Source organism: Topomyia yanbarensis, chromosome 3, assembly GCF_030247195.1.
Source record: "Topomyia yanbarensis strain Yona2022 chromosome 3, ASM3024719v1, whole genome shotgun sequence".
Lineage (NCBI taxonomy): Eukaryota > Metazoa > Arthropoda > Insecta > Diptera > Culicidae > Topomyia > Topomyia yanbarensis.
Genome location: NC_080672.1, coordinates 297,419,019 through 297,440,038, shown reverse-complemented (window position 1 = coordinate 297,440,038; position 21,020 = coordinate 297,419,019). Strand labels below are relative to the sequence as shown.

Here is a 21,020-nt window from a genome sequence, read left to right as displayed (position 1 = left end):
ACCAGTAATTCGTTTTGCCATAGGCAAATATAACTGGACGCGTATGGTACTACTTCAGGTTCGAGTGGTTCTATAATTCTTAGAAGAGCCTTGAATTCAGCTCGGGTGCATAAAATTAAAAATCTTCGGTTGATTCTTCAAATCGACAAGTTCGGTTCAGAGCGGGTTTCTCAAATTATAAATTTGCTGGTTCGGGTTTTCAAATTTTGAAATTAACCTAAACACCTCACTATAAAGCAACCTCGATATAAAGTATCTTCGACATAACTCGATTTAACCTAATTTTTACCTCGATATAACGTAACTTTATTCTGAAGACCAATGTAATGGTTATAATAGTCTTATAAATTATTTTGGACATAGTTTTATTTATTTTTTCTAGGCACCAAAATACCACAGTTTTATCGGTAACATAATTCTAAATATCTAACAATTTAATAAAACCTAAATCTCGAAATGATGAAATATCCCTAGTAACAATTGAGGTTATATGGCAGATTTTGAATCCCTTCTTAAAACTTAGAATGCACTTGTGTGCTATAAAACTAGAAATGCTACTTGGGATACCAGTGCTCTATTTTCACAACATGCGACCGAGGTTCCTTCGTTTTTGGAGGTCCCTTAGTTCATGAAAATTACAGCGTTAAATCTGTTGAACTCAGATTAGATTTGAATTGAGAGCCCTATAGTCTGATTGACTTTTTTTTCGGAACACAGCTCAATCGAAAGGTTACTGGCTCCATAAATCTTTTGCAAAATAATTACTTGTCAAAGTTGCTTCTGATTTGCTCACAAGAATTTTTAAGTTTGTAGGGAAAATCGGCAAAGGGAACGATAAATTCAGTAAAAAATTTCATCCTTATCTTACGCATCCCAAAATCCATAGATGTATAGTTTAAGGTGTATGGATCGACATTGCTCAAGACTTGCACCAATTGATTAGATTTTGTAATAAAAAGATATTCTAATATAAAGTTATGTGTTGCTTCTCTGTTTTGCACATGTTTGGGAAACGGTAGTCTCAAAAATACTCTTGACCTTCAAAAGTATTAAAATTTCTGGTCACCTCCAATCACTATGTAACCTTCAACAAAACTGTTTGCAATGAAATAGGCTACGCGGTCTTAAGTTTTGAGATACGCAGAAATACTGTATTTTTCATTGAATTTTGAATTTCTTCTACCGATTCTTCATACATATTGCGATAGAAATTTGAAAATTCTTGTAATGAAACTAGAGCTATCAAGAAAATGCTATATTTGACATATGGTATGTGGAGAAAATTTCAATTTAATTTGGCAGTGTTCCGAAAAAAAAGTTCGAATTTGTTGCCGGTCTAATACACACCCATCTTTTTCAAATTTTGTCTGATCAATGCAAATTCGGGACAAAGGTTCCCATGAAGAGAAATAATCATTACGCACACTGAGTCACATATGTAATTTAGCAAGATAAAATCGATAGGTCATTGCACTTACTTTCAAGAGATTCGAGACTTGCAAACACATCATAGCCTTTATTTGAGTTCACTGTGCTGTATAGTTGGTACTCTGATATAATTTTTAAAGGTTGAATCCTTGTGGCGTGATGTCTTCGACAAAGTTGTTCATCAAAACATTAAAAAAAGATTGTCAAAGAAACATCAAAATTCTACTGCCCACTGATATCAAGATGCAGAGTTAGTACATAAATTTGACCTTAGCACACTTTAATTTCAGGTGTGGGTAGAGTTAAACTTAACTGAACAATAGCTTCCAAGTTAAAACAATTTTAATGTGCCTTTTTGCAAACATCATAGCTTCAAAGATGCAAGAAATCACAAAATGAATTTTTAGCAAAAGCAATTTAACTATTAGTTTGAATTGAATTTTAAGAAAATTTGGTACTGCAGTCAAGTGATCCTTTCTAAATCAGTTCGATTTTGTGCAATTTTAGTTTTCCGAAAAAAAAATACTTTCCATCGCATCATGTGCTATGTCCAACATAATTGTAGAGTATAAATGAGTATCTTTAATTTCTAACATCATCAAAGGTTATGTGCACTTAACATTAATATGAGACAAAAATAAGAGTGATTACAAGCGTCCAACTGTAAACTATCAAAATAAAAACTGATAAACTGTACTAGATATATGTTTCATTGCACAGAGAGCTGGAGATATAAAAATTCCACATCCTGCTGATTTCAAAATGCAGAGTTACTGAAGAAAATTACCAAAAAAGCAGTAAATATTATTACTTCAGGAACATATCAAGTAAATTTGAGTAAAATTCAATAAAAAAGATCCAGTACACCAACTAGATGACTAGAATTACATTTTAGGTTTAGGTTAGCATGTTTTCTGGTGGTTTTATAGTTACCATGAATAGTTTTGGATTTAACAAGAATTTTTTTTTGCTTCGTTATAATGTAGCTCAATAAAAAGTAACGGAAAATTTTTTTGACTTGCTTTATATCGAGGTTTTACTGCATCGGGTTCGGGTCGGACTAGGATTTTACAAAATTTTCATTGTCATGTTCGGGTCGGGTTCGGGTTTTGCAGTGTTAAAAAGTTTGGGATCTGGTCGGGTTTTTCAAATATTAAAATTTCGGGCTCGGGTCGGGTTCGGGTTTTTCAATTTTCAAGCTCTCGGATTCGAGTCAGCTTCGGGTTCGAAGAAATTGAAACCTATCCATCTCTATTCTCGACGTTACAATCTAAAGGAGGGGTTAAAAAAATTGGCGATGCCCTAATCAGAGTTGGACAATTTTAGTTCAGTTGAATCAACAAAACACATGAAATTGATAGCGAACAAACTGAACTTTAAGTTGAATGCATCAGTTACTGATATTGACTGCCACGAGATGATACAGTGAAGACCCGATTTTATCAGCCTCCGATTTTTTTATTTTGATTATAGATGTTTTAATCTTAGGGTCATTCGCCTCTTTTGCAGGTTAGAGAAATCTTTTTTTGAAAAATCTCTAACCCTATGTGCGGGGTTGGGAATCGAACCCAGGTGAGTTGCGTACAAGGCAAGGGCCCCGATTTTGTCTACCCTCCCGATTTTATCAGCCTTTTGACCCTCCCGATTTTGTCAGCCTACTATGAAAATTGATAGTTGGTGGTGTGAAGGTGACGAACCAAGTTGAATTCGAATAATTCCTTTCTTGAGCAAATTTTCTTTTCTCAGAGACCAAAATATGCAAACAAACTATTTTTTTAAATTTAGCACTGTTAGGCTCCCTTAAGGGAAATATAAACAAAATATGCGACTATATCTAGGGACTAAAGAAGAATATTGTAAGAGCTTCAGTTTGTTAACAAGAAAGGAAAATATATGTCCCGATTTTGTCAATGTCCCCGTTTTATCAACCTAAAATTCACCAAGGGGCTGATAAAAACGGGTTTTCGCTGTATTTCACACGCATAGCTATAACGTTATTTGCTGATCGTGTAATAGTAACAACTGATACCGTTCGACATTGACCCTGCATTGTTTCAACATTGGTCGATTTAGAAAACCCAATATTTGCAAAAGCCTTCGCCGTTGTTGCAGTGATGTGGTCGGCGAAACGAAGTTTTCTGTCGAATAACACTCCCAGGTCACGGATAGAATCCACCCGCTCGATGACACAGGCTTGAAGAGTATATTCGTAATGCCTTATATTTGCCGAGCGTCCGAAACTTATCATCTTACATTTATCAATGTTGATCTGCATACGGTTCAGCAAGCACCATTCCTCTATATTGGCTATATCGTCTTGGAGCACAGCAGAGTCGAGTGCTGAAGCAATTGAACGAAAGATTTTCAGATCATCAGCATAGAGCAGTTTTTCAGAGTTGATGCGGGTGCAGAGGTCGTTGATGAATAAGAGAAAGATCAGTGGCCCTAGGTGACTTCCTTGAGGCACACCGGTTGGCGTTACGAATGCGCTTGAGCATGTAGTGCCAATTCTAACGAAGGCGGATCGTTGTGAGAGGTAAGAATGCAGCCATCTGGTAACCCACTCAGGAAAGCCTAGTCGCTCCAGCTTCAAAACAGGAATGTTGTGGGGCATCTTTTCGAATGCTTTTGCGAAATCAAAATGTATAGCGTCCACTTGTTGACGCTTCTCTCCAGCTGGAACTAGAAAGCTCATGTATGTCATCAAGTTCGAAGTTGCGGAGAATTTTTTCATAAATCCGTGTTGTCGTTCGTCGATTATGTTGGAAGAAGCAGCGTACATCGCATTGTACACACATTTTTCCAGAACTTTAGCTAGGCAGTTCAGCAGCGAGATTCCTCTGTAGTTTTCAACATTGTGCCTATCTCCAGCCTTATGAATAGGAACTATAGCAGCTTCTTTCCATGCCATTGGGAAAATATTTTCCGAGATTGAACGCTGAAAAATAATACTTATTGGTGCAGAAAGTGCTCGGGCACAATGTTTTATAAATACAGGAAGCAAGCAATCCGGACCAGGCCCTTTCAAAAGATCAACGCTGGACAGAGCGCTCACTACATCAGAATCATTTACGTTAGGAAGAGGAAGGTTGATATTATGCGTTGGCAATGTTTCAAGGTACTGTTGCGATGGATAGACAGGAGGGCTGGTAAATATCTCGGAAGTGATCTGCAAAAAGGTTCGCCGACTCGGCAGTGGACTGTGAATTTTTGTCATTTTCTGGTACAGCCCCGGAACGTTTTCTGCTGTTTATAAATGTCCAGAATGTCGAAGGATTTCACCAAATTTTAGGATATTCACCAAATGCACTGTTCCGTGCTGTTTCATATTGCAGTTCAGTTTGACGAAGAATAGTTTTGTTGTCGTCGGTCCTATGCTGTAAATATCGCTTTCGTTGTTTCCGGAGTACGTTGCGTAGGCGACCAAGCTCAGCGTTCCACCACGGTAATTCATATTCTGCTTTTCTGCTGACACATTTTTTAGGAACATTACGGTGAAGAATCTCATATATGGCATCATAGAACGCCAAAACTGCCTGATCTAAATCATTTCCAACCAGCATCTCACGCCAATTGAATGCACCAATGGCCATTGAGACTTAATCGAAGTTGCATCGAGTAAAGTCAAAGTTGAAGTCGTCGTTAATTGTATCAAAAGTTTTACCGTCATCAGAACGCATATCAAATCTTAAAACGAAGGGTTTATGGTGAGGGTCAACCTTCAGTATAGATGTGGGAGGCTCAATCAGTTCGAACACATCCATGTCATCAACGAAAGCTAAATCGAGGGTCCGTCCATTTACGTTGCTAAGAGAGCAGATTTGATACAAGCCACCAGCGACCAACGTTTCTGTGATGACCGTCTCTTGTTCCGTGGTTGCATTCATGTATAATCGTCATCAGAAATCCACCGAAGATTAGGAAGATTATAATCACCTACAACAAGTACATTGTCGCGCCTTTTACATTTGTCCGGGGTGCTTTGGACTGCAGAGGAGTGAACGTTGTACAAGTCAGGATCACTGTTCGGCCTTAGATAAATGCAACAAATGTATAATGATCGACCTGGTAGTGAAACGCGTACGACAACAGGCATTTTTAGAATAGTCCCAGTTAGATGTTTTTTTATCGCTATGAGAACACAACCTCCGCGACGTAGATGACTGGTAGAAGAGTTGCGATCGCATCGGTCTTTAATATATCATCACGTAACCAGGTTTCGGTGAGAACGATAATGTTGTAGTCGCTGGAAGTGAGCGCAAGCAAGAAAGCCTGCGTTTTTGTTCTCATTCCACAAACGTTCTGGTACTAGACGGACAGAAAATCAGGTGTTGTACGCAACGGCATGCTATGAACCAAGAGGTTTTCAAAAAGCGAACTGTCATATAAAGTAAAACACTTGCCTGAGAAGGGAGTTCGGAAGACCCCCTCACGACCTGCAAACGCAGGGCCGGGACGATTAAGCGGGGTAGCGATGAACAAAGTGCACCTTCATTTAGTTGGTTCAAATCGTTAGAGAGCACGACCGGGTAAGGAGAGTGAAATACCAGTCGACTACTGTGCAGATAATCTTCGGTGACAGCATCTAAACTGTTGTGTTCAGCAGCAGTCTGTAGTGGGAGGCGTTCCGAGCGAGCAGAAGCGATGTGATCTAACTTTCCACTTAGACATTGAAGTTGTTTGCCAGGCAGGTTTGCAATGATGGTAGAATGAAACGAATTGTGTTTGTCGACAGACTGCAATTGAGATTTGTTTTGATAGTGTGCAGAATCTATAATTGCTTCGGAAGGACATATACCCTCCTTGGCTTTACCTGATACAGAAGAAGTCTCCGATTCGTCAGTTATGTTGATTGCCGAGGAAAATAAAGTTAGAAAAAGATTTTCCGGTATACCGTTGAGCTACAGAGCACCACCAGATGAATTCCTCTCTGCAGCAATCCTGATAAATCGGTGAGATGCATTTTGAATATTTTCAAACATGCTATATTCCCAGTTTAAAACTTAAACTGAATTTTTCTCACAATTCGCGTATTTTTGTTTTGAAAATGATTATGCCATTGTATTCCTCAGCTAGTTATACACATAAAACATGTTATACATCAAGATAACTTGATGTGGCATATCTAACTCAGTTTACCCCAAAATGGCGTTTGTGATAAGATAGCACAACAGCGACGAATATTAGTGTTGAAATGATATTCGTCCGAAAAAGTAATAGCTCAAAACGGGAGGATATCAGCTATCAATTGACATCACTGAAATTGTTACGCTCTGGCCTTAATGTTCAGCTTGCCGTGTTCAACTTTTCTTACATCAGGAAGATGCAAAATTTTTAAAGTAGCCTAAACCCTTTCTTGTTTGAACGCCAATACCCCTCCAATCCTCCACGCTCGGGGCCCGCGAACGACGTCGGTAGTACGAGTAGCCCACTTAAAAATATACGAGTGGGTAATTACCCACTCGAAACTGTGGAACAAGCCTAAAATTAGACATATACCACGCATGTGTTTCGCATGTGTTTGAAATCCATGATGCTTATTTTCGCCAGGTTTCTATTATCACCATACCCATTTAAAGCCGTTGTTAAGAGCAGCGTGTGCCATCTTTGTTCAACACATTGGGTTGAATAGTAGGGCGCGACAATTGGGGCACTCGATTCGGGTTTTCGTTGCGCTCAAACATTAGTGCTTCACAGTTTTCATGGCGTTTGTGTTAATAGATTTTTTCTTAACAGCTAAGCAAAGCTGTTGATGCCAATTTATACAGATTCCATCCCTCATAGGCCGAGTAATTATTGAAATAGTAAGGCACCCTCCCTAATATAGTGAAAATAGGCACTTTACCCTACAACGGTGTCATTTGCACAAACATACCGCGAGTGATTTTATGTGCTACAAATCTCTACTAATAGACCACCCACCTAATGCTTATTTTACTACCCTCTCGGACTTAAAGCGTGACGCCGCCCCTTATCACGCCTCCATTCGCACGGTCCTGGCCAATCCAACCGACTACCAGAACAATTATATTCAGCACAATCAGACCCATGTTTCACTGACGGTTACAAATACTAGTATGTAATCAAATCATGAAACAGGATCCGTACAAATGACGTCCAACCTCGAATGTTGCATCATTGCTATTCAACCGTTGTAATCGCTGGCAACCGACGGTTATGAATTGATTGTCCCTCACAAAATCTAATCAGTGAATCGACGTGATCAAATTCACCATGAAATCCGATTGGAATCATCCGTTTCTGATTTGTGCTTTCGTTTTTTTCTTTGTCCGCAGATAACCCGCTCATCTGCGCGTGCGAGCTAGTCTGGTTCCCGAATCTGCTGAGAGACTTAAAGAACCGCGACGACGAGATGACCCAGAAGAAGCGCCCGATGTGTACGATGGCCAACGAGCACCGGGAGTACTACGTCCAAAACATGCCCCTGGAGCGGATGAACTGCGTCGGCAAAAAGTACCACACTTCGTCGCTGAGCGGTAACGGTGCGACCGAGATGGCAACACGCGGTCTCGCTGCCCTGGCAGCGGCCACCGGGTTCGTGATTGGTATTTGCCAAGTTTACTACTAAACTGCGAAGCGCGGGCGGGTGGGGGGAAGCGGGCGATCTGGTTGGTCTGGATGCACTCGGCATCTAGGCCGTGATGGTGAGGAGTAGCGGGAACGGTAAGTTTAAGATTACAAAAGCGAAATGTTATAAGGATCAAAAAGGTGGACGCTGGAATGGTGTAGGTGGACCGATGGAAACAGTAAATAGTAACGAGTGGGGGTGGGAAGGAAACGAAAATACAAATGTTGCTTTGTTTTATCGTAATTTTTTTGTTCGTTTTTGTTTCTGTTTCGTGCGGGAGCGGTTGTTTGGTGGGGGATAAGGTGGGAGGGAACCTCCCACAGGGCATGGAATTAGTGCTTGCTTTGCACGGAACTTTTTGCGAGAGCAGAATAATTTAACTGTAGACATAAGAAGAAGCAAAAATTAAATAAGAAAAAAAGACATATTGTTAAAGGATAAATCTCACATACGACTGGGAGTACCGAAAGGAAAACTAGAACTAAAGTAATAGAATCAAATGAATGCACTCCATTACGAGGCAAGATGACACATCACATTACCAAAGAGTCTTTCAAAGGAGTAATACGCGCTGAAAATGTGCTTTTCAGTTTTCGGTGTTCGTTTTCTCGAGGGTGGTTATCTGTAACAGGGAAAAAAAGGATTATTCGCTTCGTTGGAAGCTTTGGCGTGAGCTATAATTGAGTTTGGAAAGTAGCAGAACTTTTACATTAAATCGAAGCATAGAATGAAAGTGTGAAAAAGCAAAAGTGAAGCCTGTTTGATTCGACTGTAATTTGATGTGAAGAAGTGTCAAATACAGATAGGTGGTGTTTCCGTTTGTTTTCTCTTTTCTTGTTATACCTACTGCAAAATAAGAGACAGAGTTGGCAGCAACACAGTTTATAAGCCCAACAAGTTTCTGCGGTGACGTTTTAAGCACATATTTTAGTAGTTTTGATCTCCGCTGACCAGAGTTTAAATTGATCTTGTTTTGACCTTGGTTCCATTAAAACTAAAATTTCTTTTCGATAGGCGCACTTCCCTCGAACAGTTACAGTGTGAGTTAGAAAAGAGCGAGCAGCAGTTGAATAAAGGAATAAAATCCTCTCAATTCATATTTTCCGAAAGTCTAATTATGGTTTTCCAGAGTTTGAAATTGGCGCTGATTCACGACAAGCAGTTCATCGCTTGTTTTTTTTTATTTAGTAGACAGAGAAACAACTTTTCACCCTCCAAGAAATGACGAAAAGTTGCTGATAACGCGGTAATAATTTGTGCACAAGTAACAATTGAAATTTTATAGCTCGCTGCAAGTACAATCTAAGCTTTAAGAGTAGCTACAAAACTATCATAAAACCTTAATTTTTACTAGAGCGATTTCGAACCTCGAAATTGCCTAACTGCAGGAACAAAACCAATGGATTATTGTATAGCATTCATTTCCTTTACATTCCAACAGTATATTGATTTTAAACATTAGTTTCTATCAATTGATGTGATTTTGTGCGAAAATACGTTTTTTCGAGGTTCGAAAGTATAATCTTATATTATACCGCGAAAACACAAATTCGGATGTTGTTTTTTGTCGCGAAAAGTTTGACAGCAAGAGAGGGTATGTCACATGCTTGCTTTTCTTTAGCTGGTCGAAATAGGTGATACATCGTCTTTTTCTGTTTTCGAAAAGAAAATTTTAAATTCTGGTTGTCAAAATGGGTCTATCACTCGCATATCTCAAACTTTCTATCAAATGGTGCTTCAATTATTCTGAGAACGTAACTCGGCTAGAATCGAGGGATTTTAGTGCCCAATCCTTGCAGCTATAAACATCACTGTGGCAAACACATTTCTAACCTCAATTCCCGTACCAAGCCGCGAGTTCCAGCAGAAGAGTATCAGTCTCCACCTCGAGAGACGAAATCGATCATAACAGATGATCTTCATTTAATTCGGTAGAGCTCTAGATACTATTATGACTAAGTGACCTCCGATGCATAGGAGGAAAAGCGATATATATCTCACTCTATATAGCCATAGGTTTACTCTAAACAAGACATATCGAATTTTCAACTGGTAGTAGTAATTTGCTAAAGTTCAAATTTAAAAAAAAAATTATCACCGTACTGAACTTCTTTATGGTCTACATTTAGCACTTTGAAAAGTTTATAAAAAATGGGCTTAACTCGAAAGCCCAGTAAAATCTGTGTTTCATAATGGAAATAAATAATTACAATAAGCACCGAAGCGAAAAGCAGCTACGAATTTCACCAGGTAAAGTAGCGTGGACGAATTGTCCAGTGTCAGGGATGATCGTCCTAGCTACTTGCAGCTGGAAATTCCGAGATTTTCCTAACGGATTACAAATATTATTACCGAACAAACCGGTTTATAGGTGTTTCAAAGACTAAACCTTATATTGCAGAATTAATATTAACAGCACTGAGCTTGATGTTTAACTTTCCAGATGATATTAGTATATACAAGCAAATCAATCTTGTTTTACCTTTGACGTGTTATGCATATCTGCAAAAAATGAAAAATCTCTGAAAAAAAAACATATCCTTTTACAAACTCTCCGTGAGAAAGATAACATTGAAACATATCACTTTACCCAGATAATGGAAAACCAAAATCTACGTTAAAACATATCAAATTTGGAAGGCACATGAAAAAAAAAAATTTCCCTAGGTTAGTGTCTATCAAAACAAACATACCAAACACACATATCATATATCTGTTTCATAGGTTAAGAGGAACACTCATGAGATATTGGAAAAAACGTCGTATACCTACATTTACCCACATACACATGCTACGTGGAGACTCCAGAACATAACAATCAAGTCGTAACATTTTGATATAAATTTACACCCTGAGCTAGGCTGAAAGAAAATCACATCGGTTTGGGGTAGGAAGCTGGAAAGCTGAGCTAACAATGATAGGGACGAGACGAAGGATTTTGCCACGTTCCAGTACCAAAAAAAAAAACAACAACGATCACATGCAAGGACTCACCCAACTCAGAACCCTAGTCTCTTTTGTAAAGTGGCATTTTTTGTCCACTCGCGTCACAAGGACACGGTAGCAATTTGATTTGAAAAAAAACCGACGAAAAGTTGCCAATTTTCCCTTCGTCTTCTCCGAGGAACAGCATGCTGTAACAATGCCCAAAGTTTTTTTATTATCTTCATCTCGACTGTAAAAATCTTGGTTAGCACCCGGTAGCTGCAGCGGACATGTTGACAGTCAGTGAATACCAGTGTTGCGAAATGTGCTGTTCTTTTTGGTGAAGATTTTTCTTCTGCGGTTAGATTTTGTACCGTACGATACAAGTTGCAAGTTTTGGTGGAAAGCCAAACTCAGACGTACTGCTTTTCACTAACTATTTTCACGAAGAACTAGCAAATGTCCGTCGCGCGTTGCTGCGACTTTCAACGAAATAGGAGTAAAACACAATTTGCTCCGAAGCGCCATCTGGCGGGCAAATAATCCCCAGCCAATAGCACACAAACACGCTAAATTTTGACGGCAATCGATGAAGCCGTTTTGGAGTCCATAAATCATATTTAATATGTGTTTATTTCAATATTTTGTTTTGGTATATACATGTATTTGGTTATTTAAGTGATATAGATTGCTTTCACTTCATCTTTGTTATACATTTATCTATTTTTTGTTTGTTTGATGGTAATTATTGATTGTTTAGACACTACCGAATTGGCGGAATTTGTTTGTTTTTCCTAACCTATATCTTAACCTACTATTTACAATATATACAACTAAGCTTAACTCTAAAAAGTCTCTCGAAATTTGAATTTAGGCATTTTTCTCTAAAATTTGCATAAATTTTATCTAGTCTTGCGATGACGGTATCGATACCCGTAAGTGTGTGAACTAAATTAGTTCGGGTATCGAACGGTAAATTTAGCTGCATTTGAAATGTTCTGTTTTGGAACACCTGTAGTTTCTTTTGTGTGTGTAATCGCGCTGGTTTGCCACACAACACTGGCGTAGTCTATCACAGGAACGAAGATCTGCTTGTAAACAGCCAACTTATTGCGGTCAGAGAGTTTGCAGCGCCTGTTTATAAGAGGGTAAAGGCACTTAACCATAAGAGAACACTTGGTGACTGTTTTTTCGATGTGCTGACGAAACAGCAGCTTGGAGTCCATCAGCAGACCATCGGTAAATCGCTTCTGTAGTCCAGTCGATTTGTGTTCCTCCAAGTGACACTCTGCAGTTGGTCGGAGGATCCAGACGCGCTGTTTGCCGATGCTTGAACAGGATTGTTTGTGTTTTTGGGAGGTTCAATTTTATCTTCCACTTGTTGGTATAGTCGATGAAGATGTTGAGGCAGCGTTGCAGCTTACTTCGAAGCACGGTCACTTTCCTCCCTTTCACCAGGAGAGCGGTGTCGTCCGCAAACAACGACAACATGCGAGGAATATCCGAAGTAAACAGGTTGTATAGGTTCGAACCAAGGAGACCTCCCCGGGGGGACACCAGCTGGTATGCTGTAAACGTTGGAGACTGCTCCCTGAAGTGCGACTTTAAATGTTCTATCGTGGAGATAGCTTCTAACGATTTGTGTGAGGTATAGTGGAACGTTGGACACGCAAAGCTTGTAGATGAGCCCACCGTGCCATCTGCCTTCTCTACATCCAGTAGAGCCATTGCAGTCGATTTGGAGACAGCTTTCCCAAGTACATTTGCACTAATGTTGCATTGAAACTCCATTACAGCATTAGCAATGTAATAAAGCTCTATATTAGCATCAATAATGCATAAATGCACAGTCGAAATATAGCATTTTCGCTTGTTCTATATGCGCATATAAAGCTGATTTAACGCGCACATGCTTCAAGAATCTTTAAAGCATGTAAGCTTTACATGTGCATTTAGTGCCATTGTAGAGCAAATAAAAAGCCGATATAATGTTATTGTAATGCTGTGGGTTTATTCGTTATGCAACTCTTCTTGAAGATTATATTCGGCATATTTCATTTCAATCGAACAAATGCAATACAGCCCAGGCAGCAAACACAGCGCCCTTACCGTCAAGGACGAGGCAACGTACCTCAGTTCGAGACTTACTAAAGGTAATTTTCGTAAAACATTCATATCATGTCAGAAAGAAACCCCATTAAGGATATTCATTACAATGCATTAGAAGAGAGTCAATTACGGTTTTAAGCAGAACATTTTCTTTTAAAATTTTTCGTTTTTTGCTCACCATACCGAAAGTAAACATAAGAAAACCATGGCGGACAATGACAGCCAACTGAAGCTTTCTAAAAGCATTAGTAGTGCCAATATTAGGCTTTTAAATTTGACATTTGTACGCTGGTACTATATAATAGCATTAGTGCTGCAAAAACGAGCTGTCAATCTTTGCACAGTAATAGCACTATATTTCGCCTTTTCTTGCAAAATACCAGCATTATATCAGTATTTGGGGCTTCACGGATCTATAAGACTGCTTTATATGATGATTTAAAGCAAATATTAGGCTACGTTATAATGCTTATTGGTTACTTGGGTTGTTCTGCCTTATGATATTTATCACCCTCGGTAGTTGGTGCGTCGTTGAGTAGCCTCTCCTGAAACCAAACTGTTCAGTCAGGATGATGTTATTTGTTTCTACAAACACTCCACACTCAAGACAGACTTCAAGCCATTGAAAGTGTTGCTGAACGGTCTCGTTGATATGAAGGAAGCGGAACTAATGGAGAAATTGGTCGAAAGCGGACTTAAACCCTTACGAAATAGCCCGATAGAGCACATTGTGAACTTATTGCGATCAGCTCCACCTGATTCAACTCGAACACAGATCAATATCGCTGAAAACCTTCAAATTGATCAACGTGATAAACAGTTCTATTGTTGTGATGGATTGAAACAAACCAAAGTACGCAAGTAGCAATTGCAACTTGTTGAAAGTTTTAAATATTGCACAACTTCTACACAATATTTTTTATTGTTGGATATATTTGAAAAGAATTTCCACGGGTTTTTAAACTGATTGTGCAACTATGTAACTATGTAGCTGGCCAATAGTGTTAAGTATGCAAACATCAATAACAGTTGTGAAACTAATCAGAAACTTTGCTAACTTGCACAGTTGCAAGTTGCAAATGCCTTTTGTTTGCCATTCCACCCTAAAACAGAACTGTCCAACTACCCAGTGCTCGACAAATGGCACAGTTATTGGTTTCAAAAATATTTCAACAATATAAAGTTGTTTAGGTAGCTAATTTGTAAGAAGATTCTTTTATAGCTTATTTGTAAGAAGATTTATGGTGTCTCCGTCATGGTATTTTCAAAAACATGCATAGGAATTATTTGTGTATGTGTGTTAACCTTCTAAATCTTACTATATGGTTCAATCACCCCATGCAAACAATTTAATCTCGGGATATAGTAGGTGTTAGCTCTACCGATTTTCCAATGGCAAATTTCAGAATGGCCTAGCGGTACATTCCGAGGCCATTTTCCCGCTTAGTTATAATACTTGTACCGTAACGTGAACGTAGAATGGAAGATGTAGTTTGCGTTTACGCGCCTTCACCTTTGGGGAATTCAGGGCCGGGGACGACTATTGGAGAAGAGAGTTAGCTTGTTCCGTTATTTCAACAATTTGAAACTCGCCTGTACTGGTTGCAAAACCCAGTTTGGCCATATATACACTCAGGGCCTTTTCTTCATAGAACCGGTCTGGTCAACTGGATCGCTTGCTCACTCAAGAGCAAAATCATCTAGCTCGGTGGCTTGCTCGAAGAAAAGCAGATTGGCGTAGTTTTTATAGTGGAAACCCACCTTAACCCCAAGATAAGCATCAGCATATCATTTCCGACTAGTTAGACTAAACCTACCAAACTTCAGGAGGGAGGTGTAGTAATCGTACTCAACAGCAACATGCCTGCTGTCGAGTTGTCGGCTGCAGTTCATCGAAGCCATTGGAGGGGAGATTATAGCCTCTACTGGTAGCATCACACTCATAGTAACATACTGTTCTACGCAAGCCAATATCAGTGACGAAACAACGGCTTCAATTTGAAGTGGAATCATCATTAAGCTAACTCTACGGCATGGCCAATTTATCATCGAAGGCCAAACACTAAGTCTCGAAAAATACCACTTCACGGTCCTGACCCCGGAAAGTTCCACCCCGCTGACTCGTTCCGGCAGCTCATACAACTATCGAACCGTTCATTATCAACATGAACAATATCTTGCAGACAGTTGTACGCCAGGAACTTCAGACTATTATCCAGTGGGTATCAATGTGGGTTTCTGGCGCAGGACCAGCAAGTCCCATCTTCCCGTATAGTGAGTAAAACAGTAACCATTGACCAGCCTCGCTAGCGATTTCATCTGTCTCAGTAACACCACTTGGAAACGGTACCGACGTACTGTCTGCCTTCTCTACAAACCGATTTCAAACGAATGATCAAAATCATCCAAGTCAGAATGGTGGATCTTAGAAACAATGACTTCTCAAAGAAGATCCGTATTTTGTCAGATTATGAAAGTTACCGAAAATCTTTAAAACCAAGCCAAGGCCAATTCCACCGAAACTTCCCTTAGATAATAATGATTCTGTTTATCGACTGATAACTCCTGATGAGAAGTTATCCGAGTTAGGTCGGCACGTCGTCAGCGCACATAATCTGGGACAAACCATCAGTAGTTTGCACTATGCTATAGTTAGTTAACACGCAAACGTCAGATTCCTAAGGAATTTTTGGAGGAAACGGAAAAAACAGCTGTTGAATGGTCAGCCAACTTCAAAACATTAAAAATCAAGAAAGCTCCAGGTTTCGGTAAATTTTCAACTTGGAAAAAGCTATTTGCCACTGTCTTTTAGCATTTCCGGAGGAAAATAACATTTAACTTATAGAACAGTTCGATCAATCCACCATTCACCAGCTTACCCGAGTTACCAATATCCTCTAAAGAAACAAATCTGTCTCCAAAACCTCTGCCATATCTCTGCTCGACGTTGAAAAGGCCTTCGATCACGCTTGGCACGATGACCTAGTGTACAACCTAGTTTCCTATATTCATGGTGAAGGAAATTTCGCGTCTCATTGAATGGAGCCGTTGGTGTTGTGCAAGATATTTCCGTTGGTGTTCTGCAGAAAAGCATATTAGGCCCATTTCTGATTAACCTGTTTATCTCGGATATTGGATGAAAATGGAACTATCCAGTCTGCGATAGAACGGGACGACTTAGCGGAGACGGCACGGTTGGTTTGATTGTGCTGATCTAATAGGTATCCAAAGAGCAGTATGTAGAAATATGTGAGCGCTCTCTCTCTCTCTCTCTCTCTCTCTCTCTCTCTCTCTCTCTCTCTCTCTCTCTGAAAGCACGAGGATTTTCTGGCATTAAAAAAATACTTGCCTGTGGATGTTTCTTGGAAGACCCCGTTTCCAGCCCCAGGTACAGAATTGGGATTGAGACGACTGGACGAATCAAAGGCTTTTTCAGTATTAGATGGAAAAGATCCGCCGTAATGCCACATGATCTGGATACCAGGATAATTGTAGAGTTGGTTGTATCCGTGAGTGATGCCAGTTGATTATAAAAGGATGGAATATGTTAAAACTATTTTGTTGACAACTTTGAGCCATATAAATTCGACACAACCGGGACCTTTCAATTCCTCCTAGTATGCTTTGATCAGGGAAAGTTTCGATCCGCCTTGCCGTTCGGGAACAGTTTGGTTTGATTAATTCATCTCCTTGGATACGAATTGGACCCCGTCGACTTTATAACAGTTTATCGCGCCCTTGAATCATACCCTATGCCTAATCCGGCCAGAACAGTCATGAATGTGGATCATGGGCAACAGGCACCGATTTACACACCCCGCATGTGAATATTCCTGTGGTGTGCGATTTGGAAAGCAAGCTGCACTCACGAATGGCTTGTCAAATCATAGCTCTTTGGTGGATTTTTTAAGTATTATCGATTTATAGGCTTCACCAACGCTTCGGTGCAGTACTGGTCATCTGGAATCATTGTGCAACAGAATTTCACATACATTCAATCGTCCATTGACACAGATACTGATTTTTCGCATTGAATTTACGGACTCTTAGATTGATAGAGACCGCTTGTTCTTAACTTCATTTCGGATTTTTCTGCTTCTTCAAATCACAAGGAATAACGACGGAAGCCTGCAGATTGGGCCAATATAATAATAGTAAAGAGTAACATCTACAATCAGAATTCTGCAACATCCTGATGTGAGTATATATTCTAATTATTTGAGTCCCCGAAGTAATCTGTAATCGATTCGAGATGGAGTCGTTGATATTACAGCTACTTCTTAGAACAGCTGAATTCTAGATTTGTAAAGAATTGATAACTTGAGTAATCGATCAAAAATTATGTCACGAGCTTTCTGTACGAGACCGGAGATTTCGTCCAATAATAAGAGCCAATAAGAAAAATAATAATTGACATTTATTGTTGTGAATATAGATTCTATAACATGAAAGTAACAAAAATACATGTTAAACACAATCATGGAGTAGCACAGTTTTATTGCCAAACGGTAAAACGAAAACGATTTATTTTCAATTTCTAGTACATAGTCTAATACGGCAACACGGGTTGTGACAGGGGATCTTTTAGGTTCACCAAATGACGACGAAAAGGTGTCATCCTAACTCAATTATCGCATCCAATTTTTTTCGGGTACTACTATTGTTTTTCTTGCATTGAGCTTCAGAACAGGAAGTGAAATTTCATTTTAAAGCAAGGTCACAGCAAACTTGATTCCAAATCCCAATCGATATACAGTGACTGTTAACGGAAAAGAGCATCACCAAAGCTTGGTTCACATAAAACCACGTCCGCCTATCGCCAATCAATTCGTAACCGATTATTGAAAATCCTGAACCTGTTGAAAACTCTTCGTCAACCACTGGCAACTGTCAAGCTAAATTTCTTGCTGAAGAAAAATCGTCGCCTGCTGAGATACTTTCGTCACCGCTGTCAGTAGCTAAACCTAGCATGCAACGTGGCATGCAACTTACAGCGAAGCCCAAAACGAGAAATACGAATTCCTGAAAGTTTTAAGGATTTCGATTTGAATTAACGTGATGATTATTTTTGTAAACACTGTGTTATTTTGAAAGTGAAGAGATATTCTGTTATGTGCACCCCTCATCGCTCGATCAGGCAACACTGTTATAAGACAGAGAGAGATTCATTAAAACGCTACCGTTTGGTTTATGGAAGTATGCTTCATAGTTAAGATCGCGAATAATAAAGCTAATGGATATTGACGTTGACATGAAAACATTTACTATGATCAATTTTTATAAGGTTATCAAATATTATGATTTCACCAAAATGACAAACTTAATTCGAAAAAGCTTGCAGTTTGAAAGATACGAGCGCATCTGCAGATCTTTATCGGTTTGTAGTTCATTCCAATCGACACAATCTGCAGTGCGGACTTAATCTTCCCCGTCACACGTTCCGGCTGGTGCAAACCTAATTTACTACCGTAAAAGTTAACCTACAAAATTCTACAGGGAAACTGCGATAAAGGAGTAGGTACCACCCCAAATGTTTCCTCTGTTCCAAACCCCTAAGCATTCGTATGTGGTGTGCAGCTGTTGCTGAGCCGGAAACGAAGCACATAATCGCTTTTTAACGACATTACCTGCCAAAAGGACTAACGCCGTTACTCGTTCAACCACACACACACACACACACACATCCAGCCACAATAGACACGGGAAACGGAAAATCCGTATGGGTGTTATCGCATGTTTTACTCCCTCCCGTGAAGCGCTTCTGTTCAGGGGGTGGTGTAAAATAAAATGAGAACATGATTTCCAGGCGCTGTTTCCTCTGTAAAACAATTCTGCGACTGTGACGACACCGCCGGAAGTTGGAAAGATGTCCTTGAACAGAAATTCCTCTCATGTTCTGTTTGGGTGGGGTTGGAAATCAGTGGGTGGGATGAGAGACAGAGAGAGAGAGAGTCCTTGCATTTGATCGTTTTGTTCCACAGTGTAGAGCGAGTTCAATTGAAAATGGAGAAGCATGAAGGAACAAAAAAAACACAGGAGGAACAAAGACCAGTTATGCGAAAGGGCAACTATTCAGATCGCATAGGAATATCGTATAGAAATCACATCGCATAGAATATCAACGTTACATGATGTGATTTCTTTGTCTGAAAATGGTTTTGCTATATACAGCGGAAGGTAGACCGGTTCGGTGGCTTGATGATGGTTCCGACCGGTAGCATTTCGAGGTTATGATAACAATTCCGTCGTATAGATTTGAAGAAACGTTAAACATATCAATTTATGCAGCAGAAGCAGAAGATCTTCCTGAAACCTTTTCCGATGCAGTGATGATACAAGCATATCATATTTTCTCTCGCAGCAATCATGAAGATCATCATGGTTCGTATCGGGAGCGACACTGTTAATGTAGTGGTTAGGCTCAGGGGAAATGTTATTCAATTCAAATGTCCTGTATCCTTGAGGAACCATCCCCTGTAGAGTGCATTAATTGATGTAATCCAACTCGTTGTTTTCAAATGATATTAAAATCCCCAAAACTCAAAGACATATCAAATTTACAGCATATATACACAAATCGCATATACATCAACTAATCGTAAGGTAACTGTCATTTATCCAGAATCATTAGCACGTAAGCGTCTCGGTCAATGTATACACTTGCAATCAACACAAGAGTTAAAGCATAAGAAAAGGAGAGAATCTACACTGTTTCTCAGAAAGTAGAACAACATACATAGATATTCTAGTGTATAATTAATACTTATCTAAACCAGGTGCACAATACATATCCAAAACAATCGCTGTACATCCGAGAGGAATATTCCCTCAACCTAAAACAACTTGCCTTCACTGTTTCCATAATATTATAAGTATCTGCACGTCAATGTTACAATCAAGAAAGAATAAAATGAGGAAAAAAATATGACAGATTTTGTTTACAAACATATTTTCATTTAAGCAGTGTGTTGGGTTCAATTATCATATTTATAAAACTTACAGTGATACTGAGAAAATCATTCAAATTATATATTAAGCTTCTAAGCTAAACAAAAGATATTTACGATGAAAAACTACGCTAAAAACCTGGATACAAAAAATTAGATCGTAAGAACGCAAAAGATATTTTCCACTTAGATATCTACGCCGAACCAGTTATTGGCCATTATTGTTGGATAACAGCACCACTTTTATTTGATTGCCCTTAACTCAACGTATCGACAGCTAATAGACCTACGGCGAAGGTCGCCAACGGACGAATTCGTTTCACAAAGCTTAAGCTGTCTCAGCATCGTAAGCCAATTATCAAATGAAAAGAAAAATACGACAAATTATAAGCAAATCAAATTCATTTCCATGTGATCTCTCGATGTATAAGTAAAGCCTAACAGAATGAAAAACCTGTCACAATGTGCAATCCATATCAAGCGACGATATCGTAAAGATATTTTTCTCAAAATGTAATAAAAAATTTCCGATTGTATCAAACTAAATAGAGCAACAGCAAATTACACATACAGAAACAGAACAAAACAAAACAAAGGCAACTACTAATGGTATAGCGAATACTGAAACATAGAACAAATCAATAGAATAGTGCAAGCGGTTGGCAACAGCGAACCCAATCATCTAATAAAGAAGGGATAGTTTAGTCAGAGCCGCAAACTCACCGTCAACTAGGACAAACAGAGAACTAGCGATAAAGTGAAGCTATATTTGTATTTTTGGAGGCAGATAGTGGCGCATTCTGGAGGAGAAAACAAGGAAACTGCGTGTGCGAGTGTGTGCTTACGCTAGTATAGCAAGCCAAGCAAGCGAACGTTAAAAGTCGATAATCAATCAATATTTTCAAATGGAAACGTACACCTGTAGCATTCCTACCGAGCAAAATAGTAGCAAACGGATGAGATTAGTAAGCAGGAAGAGCGAGTTAGATGAGATTATATATACATAGGAAAGGAGCATATGA

General features: G+C 39.2%; 1 protein-coding gene across 2 annotated transcripts in view; it reads left to right on the top strand.

The window, feature by feature from the left end:
* Positions 1–20,741, top strand: part of LOC131691552 (slit homolog 2 protein) — a 137,233-nt gene extending 116,492 nt beyond the window's left edge. For both annotated transcript variants that reach the window (XM_058978060.1, XM_058978059.1), the window contains one exon: positions 7,725–20,741. In XM_058978060.1, coding sequence (XP_058834043.1) covers positions 7,725–8,017 — 293 coding nt within the window. In that variant the 3' untranslated portion in view covers positions 8,018–20,741. The remainder of the gene's footprint in view (positions 1–7,724) is intronic.
* Positions 20,742–21,020: the final 279 nt, after the last annotated feature.